Source organism: Helicoverpa zea, chromosome 21, assembly GCF_022581195.2.
Source record: "Helicoverpa zea isolate HzStark_Cry1AcR chromosome 21, ilHelZeax1.1, whole genome shotgun sequence".
Lineage (NCBI taxonomy): Eukaryota > Metazoa > Arthropoda > Insecta > Lepidoptera > Noctuidae > Helicoverpa > Helicoverpa zea.
Window position 1 is genome coordinate 9,918,312 of NC_061472.1, and position 19,156 is coordinate 9,937,467.

The window sequence follows — 19,156 nt, forward strand, 5'->3', positions numbered from 1 at the left end:
ACGTGACGATGATCGGTTTTGTTAAATGATAATTATTGTTATTTGGTGCGGTGGTAAAGTATGTTGCTGTGGGCCGGAGGTTAAGCTGTGATTGAGAAGGTCGGGTGGTGGATGGGTTTCCCTTCATTTTACTTTTATTGCTAGCTTTCGCCAACTACTTCCTACACCAGGGTAAAAAGTAGCCGCAATACTTATAGCCTTTCATGCATAGGCCATCTATCACTGAAAGATTTTTTTTTTGTGACAGATGGATCAAATCGGACCAGCTATTTCTGAGATTAGCTCGATCAAGCATACCAAACTAAAAATAAGCAAACTTTTGCCATAATATTTCCTATCAACAGGAACTATTTTCCTATCTTTTAAAGGACCATTGAAGAAAATAACCCTTTCACCATAGGTTAGTCGGAGAATCTCATATGGCACACCATAAAACAGGTTTTGGATAATATCCATGTTGGTGTCCATCTAAATTCACTTGTGTCATTAATAATGATGTAGGTAATAAGGCCGAACTGCTTGCCAAGTCTCATGGAACAACCGCCAGTAAGATTCATCGATTAATTTGAGACTAACTTGGCATAATTTACTAGCATGATAATCACGACAATTTATGTTAAAAAGACTAGGATGACTTCAGTGACAGTAAATACTAAACTAAATAACACTACACTGAACTAAATAACACTATACTGAACTAAATAGCACTACACTAAACTAAAAACACTACTCAAATTCACAAAATAAAAATTATAACCTCAAAAACACAATGAAAAAATAACACATTGTAGTCAGTTTCGCAATCTAATAAATCGGCCATCCTGTACAGAAATTAAAAGCAAAACATTTTCAAATTCCGAACGCAATATCGCTCGCCGTCCTACACTTACACCAAACACATTTGTAGCGAGGGGTAACGAGGCATGACGGCGACGCGTCCCACCCTGACACACGTCTAGTAATTGAAAATTTATATCGATACACGTGAAAGGACCATGGGCAAAAATGTATGAAGCCTGGGCTCACCCACCAACAGAGATGAGACCACTTTGAATATACTTGTAAAGCACTAAATATAAAGATTTAAACTCATTTTTGCGAAGAATCCATTGGGTTATTTTGCTATAAATATTTTTCTCCGACCATAAACTAATATTCTGCAAAAAGTAGTGCTGTTATGGCAGTGTAGGTTTTGTTGTTGAACACCTTTAACTATACTTCGGCCGTTCAGAGAATGCGTTCCTGACACCTATCAGTTAGTCACGACTAGTGATGGGCACAACATAACACTGAGTTCGTTACCGTTCCTTCAAAATGAACCGCCGCATTATTTTAAGATTATTTTCGTTTTAAATTGGCGGAATCATTTGTTTTATATTTTAGTTTTTTAAGTGGAAACCAAAAAAAGGTAATATTCATAGAATAAAATTGTTTTATTTATTCTTTGTTACAAGTACATTGAATTGACTGTGCGAACAGAATATTAATCAGACTCCGATTTGCTTGAGGAGGTGGTGTCTTCATCATCATCTTCGCCTACATGTATAATTATATTATTATCAATAACAGAATCAATCCTGATATCTCGGTCTAACAAAAGCCGGGTAATCAAATAAAAACAGATGAACGAAAACACTTGAAAAACGTGGTCTATGCGCACGAAACGACAACGGACGACTGTTTTAGCGTCACAAAATGGCGGCCCATAACGCCATTTGGGGTTACCATTTTTAATCTAAGTATAAAAATGCGGTTTGGTCATAGTTTTATTTTTATTTTTCATAAAAGTTATAATTAAGTCTTATAGTCCATTATTTTCCAATTCTTAAAAAGAAAATCAAAACGTATTATTTTATATTATAACTGTATAAGAACAGATTACGATACTTGCCTGTTATTTTTAGCACAGCACTACAAAATATAAACCGCTGACATAACCTTGTAATAGCGCAGTATAGATTTAGAAAAATATTGTTTACCAAGTTATTTGAGACTCAGTTTGGCACAAAATTATAACATTCATTGATTATTGATATAATAATGTTGTTTTAATGCTCCTCAATTGTTAAAACGGTAAACAACCAGCAAAAATATTTTTATCGTAACTGCAACGCCATTGCAAAGTTACGTCGTCAGTTCAATCGCGACGTGTCAGGAACGCATTCTCTGAATGGCCGAACTATAGTTTTAATTCCAGGTTTAATGTATACATAAAAAATAAAACAACTGCTAACAGTTAAAATTATTTTTGTTAACATTTCAATCAATACCAATAATAATGTCGTCTAAATATCCTGCCGGTGGATTAAATTGTGTGTGCCTTAGTTTCGTTATATAGATACCGAGGACAGTCCGTGGACGATTTCTTCTTTGTGCTAGAGATGGAGTCTCCTGATGTCTCCTCTGGATGTTCCTGAGTTTATACGCCACCGACTTCTATGCCGATGCACCTAAGAATAGTACTTTTTTTGCTTTTCAGTGTTTTTGGGAGTCGGTTTTATTTTTTTGTAAAAAGTTTTTTATTTTTGGCTTTTCAGTGACAAGCATAGTTGTCACTATCCGCATTTGTGGAAAGTTCTCATCAATACGAATACTATAAGCCCAAACACGAGGTAGTTTACATATTCAGTTGTCGAGTTCCCTCGACCTTCTCCGGTCTCCATCATCAGGCCAGCTCCAAACCTTCACTGTTGCATAGTGTTATCAAACGTACACCTCATTGTCAAGTTGTTAACCTATGCACGCCTACAATTTTCGACAGTTGCCCTCGATTTCTCAGGGTTTCCATCATCAGACCCTGACCTGGTGATGAAGGTGGTCCCATAATCCTAGCATAATCAAATCCTGCGAATTAGGTTTTATGTCATGAACAACCAAGCGCACTACGAATCCTAACAATTCTTTTTCTACAAAACCTGTTAAGGTGCATATCTTTTTTTTGCCATGGAATTGAAGGTAGTGCCCATAGTAAAAATTTTAGTACAAACAAAAACCTTCACAACGGCATATGCTATAACTCTGTTGGACAATGAGCCCAATTTGACTCATGGTCCTTTGTTGCGCTTCGGTGTGATATGCGGCACATATTGTTATTTATGATCCTCATTTGGGAATAAGGAGATTATTTCGATATAAATTAATTTGTGGAATTGAAAATGGTGGCGGAAATATTTCATTTAGCTTCGAAACATTTTTAAATGTTTTACTTTGATAAGTTATTTTTTGAATATAAAATACAACTAAGGTAGATAAGATAGTAAGGCAATTTTTTCATAAAGAAATGCATTATCTACCTCGTTTATTTTTCTAATGAAAATTACAGTCTGGCGGTGACGTGACCTGTCAGCCATCTTTTTCCTTTATGAATATAAGCCGTGATATTTTTTATTCATACCTATACGAAACCCGAACGAGACTAGGTCATGGCGCAAGGGTCTGAAAAGAATATTTGTAGATTCGCTAAATATTTATAGGGTTAGGATAACTGGTTTGTGATCATAAATGGCGGCTAAAATAAGAACCTTTTGAACGTTCTCGTTACACAGCTGAAAAAAGTAAAAGAGTATTTTATTTTTCTGCATTTAAAAGTCAATGTTTTAAGGATATTTGAAAATATATTTTTGTGAAGCATCTAATATCAAGATAGCAATGGAAATATATTTTTTTAATCTTTTTTTGCAAAACTAAGATTATAATACGACTGAAAAAAGTTACAGCTGTTGTACCACGGCTTAGCAAAATGTTTATACTAAGCTGTACCACTAGAAAATGGACAGATCTCTCTATCCAGCCGTAAAACAAATATGCTCTGAAACGTGGGACAGACAAAGCGATAGTTGACGTCACTACTACCTAGTTGTCTTTTTCTAGAATTTTCATCAGTTACGTCAAAGCTATGCAGTAAACTATCTATACCTACTATGAAACAATGAAAATATTTGAATAGGCTACATATTTGCTTAAAAATTTAGAGAAAAAACTGTCGCGCTAGTTGGACGTTTTCACAGAGGTTTCCTAACTATATAAGTAGTATAAGTATTTGTTGGTATAGTGGCATCCATCGTCTGTGAGAACTATCGAACAATCAAGGTTCATGAGATACAGCAATGGGTCCCTCTAACGGAACTCTAAAACGTAATGCACCCAGCATAAAAATGCACATTAAAAATACTAAAACCTCAAACTGACAGTTCTAAATTTAAAACCTGCATGACACTTCCACGTTTCAAAAAAAGAACACAACTTTTACGGTGTAGCGTCGCCTAAAAAAACATCATAACATTGTTGGCACATATTTTCCGTTGCATTTTTTTGTCCAGTGTCCATCGGCACGGAAATGATTGGTAAAGAGCGAGCGATCGCGAAAACTGCAGATTCAATAGTTACTCGTTCGACGGTTAACTCTAGATACGAACACAATATTTATGAGAAAAATATTGAAGGACTTGACGCTCCCATGTTTTTTTGGAGCCAAGTATTCGTTTGTGCAAAGAGGTTTTTATTCTGTTAATTTGACAGATATAAAAAGAGACTGCAAAACGGTGGTTTTAATAAATAAAAAGATAGATTAACCCACGTAATACATAATGTCGTAAGTACTTTTATTCAGGATTCTTTTATTTTATCTGGATGCTTAAAGCACTTCCATAGGGGTGAAACTGCCTGCAGTTCGCACTCGCATAAATGGTAGCTTATATTTTTATCTAATCGAACTTCGTCATGAGATCAGAGCGTTCAAATAATTAAGTAAAGGAGGCCTTCTGTTTACTATACTAGCTACACGGAGGAGGAAAGACTGTCTAGCTAGTAAAGATTTAAAAATCATTTAATAGACACAGTTAATAGACGTACGTATTATTTAACCATGTTAACAACCAAACTTAAACATCAAACTAAGTAACACAAGTCAAAGTACATAAGTTATTTAAAGTACCCTCAGTTTGAAGTTTCCAATGTAAGTGGAATACATCTTCGTTTGGCCGAAGCGGTGTCCGTTCGTTCTCTCACAAAGGAATCGACGATGTCAAGCGGTTTCGAGTGTCGCTTTGACAACTGTATGACTGTCTTGCTGCAAAACTTGCAAGCTTGCAAGACTTCAAACGAAATTATGAAACGAGTATTTGAAATTTGAATTTTGCAAATGTTTCTTGCTGGTTTTGTGTGGGAGAATTACTGAATAGATTTTTTTCAAATTCTCGACTTTGCATAAAAAGGGATGCAGATCGATATATAAAAATATTAAACTTAAAAAAGATTTTATTTTCATACTTAGACTTGCCTCCTACTTGTTACGGATTCTCGTATGAACCCTAAGATTTTGGACAGCGCACATAATACACACTCATAAGCATTTCTGTATGTTTGGCAATATCATTTGTTAATGAGAGGAATATAGCAGCCACATATAGATATACCTTCCCTACTTATAAAAACTCAAAGAATCTTAAGCAGCCAAACTTTTACCCAAACATTTTAGTTTGCGAAAGTCATTCGACCCTAACACTTGGCACTGGGTATATTAACCTGAATCACCTGAATCACCTTACACCCGAAACGACTGAACTCAAAGGCCAAAGCCATCTCAATACATAGGATATTTCCTACTAGTCGAAGAGTAAATAGCATTGAAACACTACTTGGCGAAGATGCCATAATGCAGGTAGTCTTCTACGTCAAATACGTACGATGGGCATGACCAAAACGATCAGTTACGAGTTAAGTAACGAGGTGTTCGGGTTCTCTGAGACATCTGTCAACGATTTTTGGTACCAAAAAAGTGATCGGGTCCAAAGAAAGCATATAAGGGCGAAGACAGTAACGTTCCTCGTCCCCCGCACACCCGCATTTTGGCGCGTTATATTCTTAGGAGATTTTCTGTTATGGCACCTCTGCTAGTTATTTTGTCCTCCATGCGTTAGAAGCTCTAACTTGTACCACACATTCCGATGGATAGGTAACGAGCCGTAAGGGTACCCCGTCACTTGTCTCCCGAACGCTCCTTCGATGAAATTTCAATATACACACACCCTATCTCCCATCCGCACTCTCAAATATCAACTCTAGCTTCTAAGAAATAGAGTCTCTTTTCCAATAGTAAGTTCCCTCTTTCAATACAGGATGTTGCTCCGTCAACTATTCGGAAAAACGTTCCGTTTTACTCAAACGTGATTTCTGTCAATAATAATGTGTTTTTGCTTTTCACTTGAATGAACTTAGTGTTGCGAGTAACTTTATTTTGTTTTTGTTATGTGCGCGGAATAATTTTTGTTTGGAACATTCGAGAAGTAAATGTAAGTGGTTGTTTTATTTGATGTGAAATTTTCTGTCAATCTTGAGTTAAACTATAATTGTGAAGGCATATTAGACACGTGTTCTTTTACGAAAATATTACGAAATATTTTTGCAGTCCAATCATACTACGTAAGTACTTTGTCAATCAAACCTATTGATTGGCGAATACACTTGAAATAGACAATTTAGAGTGGCGCAAAAACTTTTAGTCGGACGATAGTGTGTATAAAGATGAATGGTAGTACGCACATTACAAACATTAGGTATTTAACCGTTATCAGGCTGACTGAAAACTTTGATTACAATCAGGATTTTGTAATAAAATGATAGCTTGAAAAACAGAAAAACACACTTTCAAAAATTTTGGTTTAATTGGATTTGTAATGACGTTTTTTAGCTAGTCATGTATGATCAGAACTCAGAGCGTGTGCAAAATTGAATCGAATTAATTAACTAATCGAAGATTGGGAAGTGGGTCAAATTAACATTCCAAGATTTTCTTACGTACTTAATTATAAGTGCAGCTAATATAAGCGTGTTAAAAAAAAATCCAACCAACGCATTGAGTTAACTGTCAGCCGCCTCTCATGTGCGCGTACTCTTAATCTTCCTAGTTCGTCACGTGTAACAACCACTAAAACGTCAGAGGCAACCATCGTTAAACCCCGTCAAGCGTCAAACTCTCAAAAATCATCCAGTTTTTGCTTCGAAAAGTCACCGTAACAAGACAGTTCACTCACTCACAATGCCAAAATACTTCGCGAAGTCTTCGTAACTGCATTTACGAAGTTATGCACGTAATTTGAACATACTTCAGTGCATTCAATTTGTCACATGTCTGGCTTTCGTTAGCGTGTTTACTTGAACTTTTGGTCGATATTTTGGACGTGAATTTTGGGTATGTGCAAGAGGTAGTGATATTTCTGATAGTGTATTGTGATTGAGTAAGTAAAAGGAGTATTATAATTGTTATTATTTAACTATTGATGAGATGCTGATTGCCGACCCATCCGGCTAAAAGAGTGAAGGAATAGTGCCTGCTCTTGTGTCTGAGTGAATGCTTGTGCACTATATCTATGTCCCGCGCAGTTGGCTAATCACCCTACATGAGAACAGCCGCCATTGCCGATAATCGGCTATGAGGACATCATCTTCATCAATGATGAGATAAATTGAGAATATCTGCCTAACCCCTTAGCAATACTAGTCTACTTGTACCATTAAATGTTACCCACTATTTATTATATAACTTAGATAAAAAGAAATCTTATGGTTGTTTGGATCTCTGTCATTGAACATCCTTGGCAGTCGTTACGGGTAGTCAGAAGCCAGTAAGTCTGACACCAGTCTAACCAAGGGGTATTGGTTTGCCCGGGTAACAACATCCGGTTATACTGGAAGCAGACCCCAACATAGTTGGGAAAAAGGCTCGGAAGGTGGATGGTTGTTTGAATCTCATTTAGGTAAAATGAACAGATAAGATTTGAGTGAATAATAAGCTATCGCCCTACCAAAGCATTTACTTACTGCTAATGTAAGTGCTAACTATATATATATATATGCTATCTAGATTAATACAGCATACAATAAAGTGAATGTCTTAAACCACTCTATATAATAGCTATTTGAAAGCGTTAAAGGTCAAATAGGTTGTTAACCGGCGAGTTAAGAAAATACCTAAAGCTAGACAATGCGGGCAGCTTATGTTCGTAATACCTATAAATGGGACTTTAGTGTAGTCAAAGGTTTATCTTATATAACATTAACTGTAAAAGGTAAAAAACGGGAAGATATTTAGGAAACTATCCAAATACGAGTCAAAAATTACATTTGTTGCATCGGAGCTTCCTGAGATACTTATTTTATTTTTCAGTAGGGTATTTGTTGTTATAGCAGCAACAGAAATTAATACATCATGTGTAAAAAAATACCTTCTAACTATCACAGTTTATGAGATACGGCGTGTTGATAGACGGTCGAAGAGACTTGTGGCAGACAGACGGAAAGCGAAGACTTAGTAATAGAATCCCATTTTACATCTTGGGTACAGAATCCTGGTACACTTTAAGACCTCTAGACAAAGGTATAGCTATTTCATTAGAGGTCAATTATTTCAGATATCATTGTTATACATTTGTACTTACTTTCAAACAAAACCCAAACAGAGATTTATTAGTCTAGAACCGAAAATCTGATGTTTATCTCAACCATCTCGTAATTCGGTGACCCAAAACTAAAATACGTTTTATTCTGCACAAAAATATATATTTATTAACGTTGAAAACCAATAAATAATTCAAAACTCAAAGATAATAGAACAATACATTTTTCAGGCTTCAGCGTATCTTTTCCACATTTTTAAATAAACATGTGCAATAAATATAGAGCTACGGGTTTATCGGTAAACAGTTTGTAAAAAATGAAAATTTCGGCCGTTCAAGGGGTTGTTTTCAAAGTTAAAAATGTGACATCATCATCTGCCTAGCCTTTTCCCAACTCTGTTGGGGTCGGCTTCCAGTTCAACTGGATGGACTGGACTGGAGGTGAGCATGAGTAAACCCCCGAATTAAAATTTATTTTACTTATTATTCGGACTTTACCCAAGAAGCTTTACCCATCTTCTAGCATTACCCGTAACATATATAAAAAGCGACTGCCTATCTGACCTCCCCCAGTTACCTAGACAACCCAAAACTCCTAGTAAAGACTGGTTGACTTGCTGGCTTCTGACTACCCGTAACGACTGCCAAGGATGTCCAATGACAGCCAGGACCTACAGTTTAACGTGCCATCCGAAACACAGTCATTCGTGTCGCAAGATATACTTAGAATGTACATACAAACTTAGAAAAGTTTCATTGGTACCTACTTGCCTGACCTGGAATGGAACTCACACTCATACTTGAGAGGTTGCTTCTTTGCCCACAAAGTTAAAATGTAATAAATGTCGATTTGTAGATAGGCGTGGTAAAATGACGAATATTAAAAGGCTTTGAAGGGTTTGGATTGCGGAAGTTTCTTATTTTCACTTTGCTTTTTGCGGTTGCTTGGTGTTTTTTTAACATTCAACGTTATTTTTTCTGTAGGTAAGTAAAGGAATTTTTTGAGTTTCATTTTTTGCACCTTTTATGTCATACACCATTTCTAAATACTGGAACACGATGTATATTTAATTAATGTATAGAAAAAAATATGTACTTGTATAATTGTATATTTCAACTACAATCGTTTAAATACTTAAGTAATTAGCCCTTTAAACTATTTACATCGAATTTATTATTATTTCCTTTAACCATCCTTCTTCAAACCCTAGTTTAACCTCTAAATCCATAACCTATTTGTCAATATCCGTTTCCGTATCGAATTTCCGAACGAACGGAGCCAAGTCATATAACAAGACAAGTATAAAAGAAAATAGTTTTCAGACGTCCCAATTCTCAGCTCAGTAAATGTTTACGAGCACCAAAGGTTATAAATAAACTACCCTTTTTTCTTTTTCTTTTACTTTCAATCTTATCTTTTCATTCCTTTATCTTTAGTAAAAGGCAAAACAAATAATATGTCAAATAAATAAATTTTCGTTTTTCAGGTTATTTTTATGTGCCATGTAATTTTGTTCCGTTTGTCAATAAATGTCTTTTTGGAAGATAATTTGTGGGGTTGTTATTTCTAGAAAGTTCGATGTAGGTTGAATGGGGGTACAAATAGAATATTGTATGAAGAGTCAACTCTGTTACAATGAATTGTAAAGACGGAAGTTATTTTTGTACTGCTTATGAATTTGAAATACCCGGAAAAGTCTTTGACGTAATGTCAATTAATAAATTATCGTGTCAACAAAATTTTGACATTGTCATCCTTTATATTGTATAATGTGCAAACCACAGGAAACTCTATTTTCAGTAATTCACGGAAAATTTCACTTCACTACATACCTAACTTAAAATTATTATGTAAAGTTTCAAACCAGCAACAAAGTCATTAACTTAATTTATTTTTAAAACGTAACCTAACTCAAATGACATAATTAAAACATTCCATTTTCAAACAAAAAAAAAAACGAATCCAAAAATAACCAGCCATCACATGTCAAACAATATTTGTGAATATTTCAAAATTAGAACGGCTAGGGCGGCACCCATTCTCGTTAGTGATGCACCCTAACGAGGGCGCGCTCCGCAAAACGGATTATCGATATCCCGCCATATCGGAACGACAATCGATTGACAATCGTTCCGGCTTACTCGTACATTAAAGCTATCGCTCGTGTGATAGGTAAATTTTGCTCATCTACCTTTATAGTTTGAATTTTGTACATTTTGGCGAATTTGTGGGTAGTTTAGTAATGAAGCTGTGGATAATGGTGTAGGCTGGTTTTGGTTTTCTGCTTAAAATTCATCTCTTGCATCTAAAATAATATAATCCAATGAAAACTTGTATTTAGTACCTACATAGTGATTTAAATATGTATTACCAGATATGAGTAACATATGTATAAGATAAACTTTGAAAAATTGCTTTTAATTTAAAGGCACAAAATGTGTGTGTCTCTGACAATTTATAACTACAAAAACTTGGAAAAAAATATCCATAACCACATGTCTTTTGAAATCTAAAGAATCAACAGTTTGATTAACCTGACATAAGCAATTAGCTACACTTAACAGTAATAAAAGTTACCAAAATCAATCACTAAAATACCAATCCAACCCGCGACCTCTCACACTTGACACTATATAAAGTGGGTCGTAGGGATAGTACGAGACGCCGTCATCTGTCACATTGACTGAACCAGCCCAGGTTACAAGCAAGACCGTGTATGATTGTCAAGCCATTAATCTAGTTAGAACTAGCTCGTACTAGTTATGTGTGGTAAAAAGTGGATTGTAAACTACTTTATATTCCGCTTGCTACATGAGGTATCCATTTCAAACTCATGGTTTAAGAATGTGGCTCATGGCTAAGTATCAGCCACACGGGCCAATCTATCATAAGGTTAACTAATGTTTGGCGCGATTAGTCCCTTGTTGGGTGACTATTGAGTTTCTCCGTGTTTCGGAAGGCATGATCATTTTGTGGAGCCCAACTGTGATTTAAACATCTTTGGCAGTCTATACGGGTAGGCAGAAGCCAGAAAGTCTGACTACCATGATGTCCTCCTTGCCAATTATCGACCACGGCGGCTGTTCTCATGTAAGGAGATTAGCCAACTGCGCAGGACATATAATAGTGCACAAGCATTTCACCACCGACAACCGTACTTGTCAAGTGGTATCGGGTCTTTTTGCCGTTCAAAAAACATCTTCAAAAACTCGTTTAAAAGGCATCTTTCCCTACCAAATTATGTTATTACGGTATAATGAGTCGAGGTTCCTATTTAGGCTTACTCAAACAAACAAAATAAGGTCATTAGCCGTTTATTGTTTTAATTGTTTTGCTGTCTTAAGCAACTGGTGCGACTTCCTCGAAAATACTTGTCTTTATATTGAAAGATTCGTTCAAGTTAGTTATTACCTTTTGTGTCATTAACTAACTTTTCAGTCACATAACTGCAATCATCTATCACATTGTTCTGGATGCATAATGGTTTCAAGTATGAATCTGTCAATGTTTGATTACGTACATTGGAGCATTGAAATAGGATAAAGGTTTTCTAGTTTTTATACAGGTTATATTAGATAAGGCTATGTTTAGAAGTTAAAAACGACGACCAACATCCTTACTGATACGATGAATGCGAAAGTGACTGTCTATTTCACGTATGTATGACTTACCCACTGACTCCTCTCATAATTATCACCCATCGATTTTTAAGACACAAAATCACAATCTAACACCTCCTTTTCCTAAGAATTTATGAATAAGAACAAGCTAAACTTTATTCGTTCACTACGGCACTCAGCCTCTCCCTAGTCACATTAAATCGCGGGCCTGTCCTCGTAAACTTGATTTTATCTCAATTTATAAATGGCCACATAAACAAAATTGTGTTAAATTTAAAATGTCGTTAAATACGACTCTATGGGCTTATTGCTAATAAATTTATCAGGTGCTTCGAGCAGAATATCGGGCTATAGGCTTTTCCTCCTTGTTTTACGCGCTTACTGTTGCATCATGCATACTTTACAGATATAAGTTTCTATATGCGAATATGAAGATACATAGAAAAGAAAGTTTTATGTACTATAATCCTCCAAAGTCTGACAACCAGTCTCACCTAGTGGTATTGGGTTGCCTGGGTAATTGGGTTGAGGAGGTCAGATAGACAGTCGCTCCTTGTATACTGGTATTCAGCTGCATCTGGTTAGAGTGGAAGCGGACCCCAACCTAGTTGGGAAAAGGCTAGGCAGATGATCCTTCAATAAATGCTTGGAGGAGATACCGCAGTATCTTTGTGTAAGACCTTTGTCCAGACACTTGATAGGCCCTATTTTAATACTGGAGTTTCTTGCCGGTTGTTCTCCATAGTACTTTTTGGAACCCTACAACTAATCCGATGTCTCTTGAAAGCCGGCAAGGACCTTCTTGTACATTTAAAAAAAAACATGTACCTTTGATCCTGTACAACTGTCAAACATTGGTCATAATGACAGTTGCAATCGGCAGCAAAAATAAATTCTTAAAGTAGATACACGAAAACAGAAACGCGATAACTGCAAGCCCACACAACATAAGCTTTCGCAACTTGAAATAACTCCCACAATATCTCTAGAAGCTCTATATCCAAAATCAATACGCCAAATAGAAATAATACAATAACAGTTCTGAAATCGAAAGAAAACAGGAAGGTATTATCTGTTTATATTGCCTCAGCTTGCATGAGCTCAGAAACTAGGTCAACCCAGTCCTTAGTCTAGCGACCTGCAACTTTGCTCATATCATATGAAATGTAAACGGTTTTAGACGAAAAAGTGGTACTTGGAAGTTTAATCGCTGTGTGTAGAGTATTGTTTCAATTTGTTCCTCAGGGTTTATTTAATTGAATTTTTCTCCATATTTTTTAAAACCTATGTAATTTTGTATGTATCTCTCCACATCATTGATTCATACACTTCTATCGATCGTACGGGTACTTAAACTATTAACTAACACCGGTTCAAACGATGACACGTGTAACGGTACAACAGGCCTTTCATCTCTAGGAATGTGTCGCACGTAAAAAGTCTGTACGAAAAATCCACTTGTGTAAAAGAATGCTGTTCATATTTATTGCAGGAAAGAAGAACACACGGGTCTTACCAAACTCCATCATTAAATCTAATCAACAAACTTATGTTTCCCATGGCTTATTGCGTATTGAACATCATCATTTTAGCCAACAGACGCACACTGCTGAACCTAGGCCTTCCTAATTGATGTCTAAAAGGACCGTTAATAAATAATTTATTAACACGAAATAATATCCTCTAAAAAAACTAACCTGTACAACGGCTTCCCTCCCGAATGCCGGAACCAGAGCACCATATAAACTCGATCCTCATTGGAGTCAGGCTCGATGTCGCACGGCAGAGACGCGGTGCGGCCCACCACGGCCTCCACTTCCACGGTCGACACTGGAACAAAGTCAACTGTCTTCTGAATAGACATGGTCTTTTTGTGGAGCTGTTGGGGTCTTTCGCAATTTGGGAAAATAGCTAGGGGTATTTTTAAGGAATTTTGACCATCAACACTGAAGGGCTGCTAAATAATTTCTTCCAAAAGATACTAATTTGTACATCTTTGCCTCTCATAGCATCAATATGTATATTTTTTACCGACGTATTTATAGCAAAAAATACTCTTTTATGCATCACCAATCTCAAACGGCTTGAACGGCTTCGAACAGCTTAATCGGTTTTCCAAGAAAAACTGATGGTTCACCCCTGTCTCCAAAAATCGTTTAAAAACTCCATTTTGGAACAAGCAACATGTGCTTTTTGATATAAAAACATATACCTATTAATCCCAATTTCTTGGAAACCTCATACTCGATTTCGGTGGTTTTGGTTATAAAGATCCAAATTTCCTTTTTAATTTCCCGTACAAATTACGGAAATAGAAATAACACATTATGAGAATTCATGAATTTTTATCTTCCTAGCTTCAATAAGTCATCTTAAAAAAATCTACACTAATATTAGAATCTTGAAGAACTTGTTTATTCGGATTTGTAATATTCTTTCTTCTTTATTTTTGAAATACAAGTTCAAAGGGGCACGAATAAAACCACAGGCAGAAGCTACTTTAAATATACCTTTAAGTCACAACAGAACTTCTTCCTCAATCCCATCAGTAAGTTCTATTCCTAAAAACCTGACTGCAGCTGTAATATTTTCCCACAATTTCCCATATAATTCATATTTGATTCTCCATGTAACAGCATGGCCGTATGTCATGTATGCCATTGCCCTCGATTAATCCTTGCGACTTGTCATCTAGTGCAATTTATAAGAAACTTAGGACAGAATTGGGTTAGACCGTAGTACGGCTAGAATCTAGAAACGAATGTTGGCTTGTGAATCACTAAGTTTAACAAGCAATTTTTAGTTTTTCTAATGTTAGTTCTAGTTAAGAGTAATCTGAGGATGGATTTCAATAACCTGTCTATCATTGGATTTGGTTACTTAAGATAGAAAGACATGGCTTTCTTTATTTATTTAATATGTTAAGTACACAGTTACAGACGGAACACAGACAAGAAGATAGGACAATGGATCAACTTATTTTATAAGAAATCTTTTCCAGCAGGCCCGTGGGCGAATAAAAAAATGAAAAAGCTTGAATGAGGCTAATGTTAAAGTCCTATCTCTAGTCAGCAAAATAGCACATAGATAGGTTTTTAAGATCCATAGTTAAGAGGATTGACTTCTTACCATAAATATGAATAAATGGTTAATTTATTGACCAAAATAGTGCGTAAAACAACAATATTTTGACATCCGAATTACAAAACAAAATAATTCAATTTCAAATTTCGAAAGCATCCCAAAATTCTACATTCCGCTCAAAATACGGGCGCCATCTTTAAACGGAATAATTTACGAATTTAGAACTCGAACAAAATTATGAATAGCGAGATTTTGGCGGGATTACCTGTACGAATCATTTGTTCGGCACACGGAGGAGGGAAAGATAGCGGAGATACCATAAGGAAGGTACCTACGTCATTCGCATTCTTGTAGGTCAAGTAAGGTCATCAATGGCCTTTTGACTAAGATGATAAGGAGATGCCATAAGGAAGATAGGTCAGGCGCCTTCTTGTAGCTCAAGTAACGTACGCGAGGCGTGATCAAAATGAACATTTACTAGAACTAACGAGGCGTTCTTGTTCCTTGTTAAATCAAGACTAATCTGTCAAAGATTGGTCTTGATATATTGATGATTTTATTCCGAAAATAATGGGTAGGTTCCATAGAAGGCCTGTAAGGGCAGAGCTAGTAATGTTCTTCGTCCCCCAAATACTCGCATTTTGGTGCGCTGTTATCTTAAGAGATTTTGCGTTATGTCATCTCCGCTACTCATTCCGTTCTCTATGGTCCAAATCATTTGTTCAACATCTGTTTCATTACAAATTCGGTCTTAAAGATTTGAACGTTAAAACGCATGTAAATCCTATACCGTTGAGGTTAGAATGGAATAGTATAGTTTGTATGTAAAACCACGTAATCCGGTTAAACCATTATGTGTGGAACGTTCTTAGTTCGCAATAGAGTATAGTCTTTGTATTTTGAATTAATTTATTCTTGGACTATTGAGACTTTTGAAACTGTCATGGTGGCCTAGTGTTTGAAAAGCTTCCTTTTGAAGACGAGAGTACGGGTTCGATTACAGGTTCAGTACTTGAGAACGAATATAAGCTATTTTTATCTGGATGCGGGAAACAGTTCCAAGGACTCGAGTGGAATTGTTAGGAAATCTGGTCATAAATAAAAATAAATTAAGCAGTTCAACATGATTCAATTTTATTTTTATTTACTTTTTATGATTTCATAAAAAAATATTTTTCCAAATGTATTTCCTTATTAAAGTTTAATTAAGAGACATATTAAAATAAATAATACCCACTTTCTGCACAAGAGGTTTTAGTGGGTTTTCTCGAAAGGAAAATACATTTTGTAATTTTCAATAGCTTTCATTAATAATATACGTTGGTACTTCCTGAAAAATTGGTCCCTTTTAATCGAAATTTGCGGAAATTAATTACGAAACTTAATTATTCGTTTATTATATTATGCTGCTAAAGGAATGTTGAATCAGCCGTTTTGAAAAACCACTAAATGTTTCAGGGAAAAATTGTGCGTTGTAAAAAAAAATATTTATAAACATCATAATGTTTTTTTTTGTTAGCTAGTAGCGTATACTATTGATGTTGTATAACAAGGCATGTAACGTATCTGATGCGGAAGAAAATCATATTAAAAAATTTAGTCCACCTTATAAAACGTGGGTTTAAAAAAGTACCAGTTTTAGTACTAGACTTAAGCCATAGTCCCAAACAAAGTTAATGTTCTAAACCTAGCATCAAATGCAGCATCAATTTCTCAAGACCACGTTTTATATTAAGACGGATGGAGTATATTTCAATGTAGATAACCTATCAGTTTAAAACCTCCGACAGACAGTATTGTGCCAAGGGATGTGGTTTCCACCTTAGATGGCATTATCTAATTCCCATGAGTGTTTTGTGGTTGCAAGATTATCGAGGGATTACATAATGTGTGAGATATATAGTATGTAAATATGTACTCTTTATTGTATTTATTTACACTATGATATGATACACTATGTTATCCCCGGAAAATATAGGTTTCTTTTCGAGAACAGTAAAATAAAGTCAGTTTATGTAGCACCAAAATCAAGCCTAACTTTAAACTAAGGGTGGGTTGCATTATATAACTATAACGATACCAAACCATAGGTACCCGTATACTTTCCGCCCGTTGGTTTAAAATGGTTCGGTTGTCGTTATAGTTAAATGGTGCAACTTTCCGTAAGTTTCTGATGAATGAATCTAAAATATCCATATATCTATTCAACTTTAAACTTAAGAGAATAAAATCCCATCTTTATCTTCGCGTAAAAAATCACCAGCCATTCAAATTAAATTCTCCCATATACGCACCTTGAGAATAAACCTTGCTAAAGCGTACCGTGGTAAAATTTCAACAAGGACATCTAAGAAAAGAGAACCACAGACGTTTTCCATTTCGTTCTAGACACGTTGATGCAAATTTATTTTTTTCAGAGTGCACAATCAAAATTGTACCCTAAGCTTAAGATATAAGGTTGATTTTTCCTTGCTTGGATCTAGAACTCCTGCCAATATGGGGGTTAGAACAATTTGTAAGTACGGGGGACACACGGAGTTTTAATTTGGCTAGTCGGTTCGTAATATGTAGTCAGTTGGTGAGTTTTTTTAGAACAAAAACTATGTTTAATTCGCACGTTTGAATACGTAGTTGGAAACTGGGTTTTGTGTGAATGAATTTTATTTTGAATTTTGTTTTGCTTGACTGTTTTTGGTTCCCGTTTTCGTTATATAGGTACTTTAATTTTTAGCTGTTTAGTATGATAGTTAGTTTAATAATATCTGCATTAGGTAATGTTTTTTTTTTCATCATTTACTTGATTTGACAATGGATGGATCTGTCACTAAAACGACTTTTCAAATTGATCATGTATTTCCTGAAATTAGCGCGTTATAACAAATAAACCTCAGCTTATACCCTCTAACCTCAGCAAATATTATAATTTGTTTAGAAATATAGACTAATTTCACCATATAATAAGCCATTAAATTAGGTAGCTTATCGCCTCACACCAGAGACCATAGGGTTATTTATGAATTATCTGCAATCAATAATTTCAGGCTAGAATGGTGACGGTAATCTGGCGAGCTGGGGCTAATCTGTTTAACAGACTGGCTAGGCGTGACAATGCACTAATTATGTCTTTGTTTGGGACTCGTGCAGTTGCTATAAGTGGGTAGATCGTACCTATAGAGGTACTTAATTAGGATATCCTTTCTGAAGGATAGTAAAGCACTGGTACTCAGCTACATCCGGTTAGACTGGAAGCCGACCCCAACATAGTTGGGAAAAAGGCTCGGAGGATGATGATCCTTTCTGAAGGATGCAGGGAGGTTCTAGACTCCGTGGGGTCTATGCAGTTTTTGTAAGTCTTATAAAATTGTTGTTAGCAACATAGTTATTTAGTAAGTAGTGTAAATGTAGTTGCACACTGTTTTTATATTATGACTCGATCGCTCCCGACTACTCCCGAGCTTACACACACACAGATTTGCATGTCCCTTCATTATTTTACTTACACAAGCATGGTTCAGCCGTTTTAGTGAAATAAAACATTTATATAGGTACATTACTTATCTGGGAAAAAGTTGATCTTTTCTTAGTAAAAAAAATATAGTTTACTGTTCTTTCCGCCAACATATTGTACGCAATACAAGTTCGTATCTACCGAGTAATGTTATCTCAATCGGGAAGGTATTGAAGCAATCTTTGCAGCGCCGATTGAATCGCTGCGGTCTGCGCCAACACATTTGTTTGTTTCAATCGTTAATGTTTTCAATTAAATAAAGCAAAAACAATCTATTTTCATCACATAGCGAAACAACATTAACTATAGAAAAAACATTTGCCTAACAGTCTACCCAAAACCTTTCAACAAACGTAAGTCAGACATGATGTATTCCTAGCCGATTATCGGCTACGGCGGTTGTTCTTATGTAAGGAGATTAGCCAACTGCGCAGGACATATTATTATAGTGCACAAGCATTTGCGCAGACACAGGTGCACTCACTATTCCTTCACTCTCATAGCCCGTTGGGACGGTAATTTAGACAAATACTATGCTGTCATCAAAATC

The 19,156-nt window shown here is 35.7% G+C and overlaps 1 protein-coding gene across 1 annotated transcript in view; it reads right to left on the reverse strand.

Moving 5' to 3' along the window:
* LOC124640773 (neural cell adhesion molecule 1-like) overlaps nucleotides 1-19,156 on the reverse strand; it is a 177,497-nt gene that overhangs the window by 75,572 nt on the left and 82,769 nt on the right. Inside the window, exon 3 of the mRNA XM_047178698.1 lies at nucleotides 13,712-13,859. Coding sequence (XP_047034654.1) covers nucleotides 13,712-13,859 — 148 coding nt within the window. The remainder of the gene's footprint in view (nucleotides 1-13,711; nucleotides 13,860-19,156) is intronic.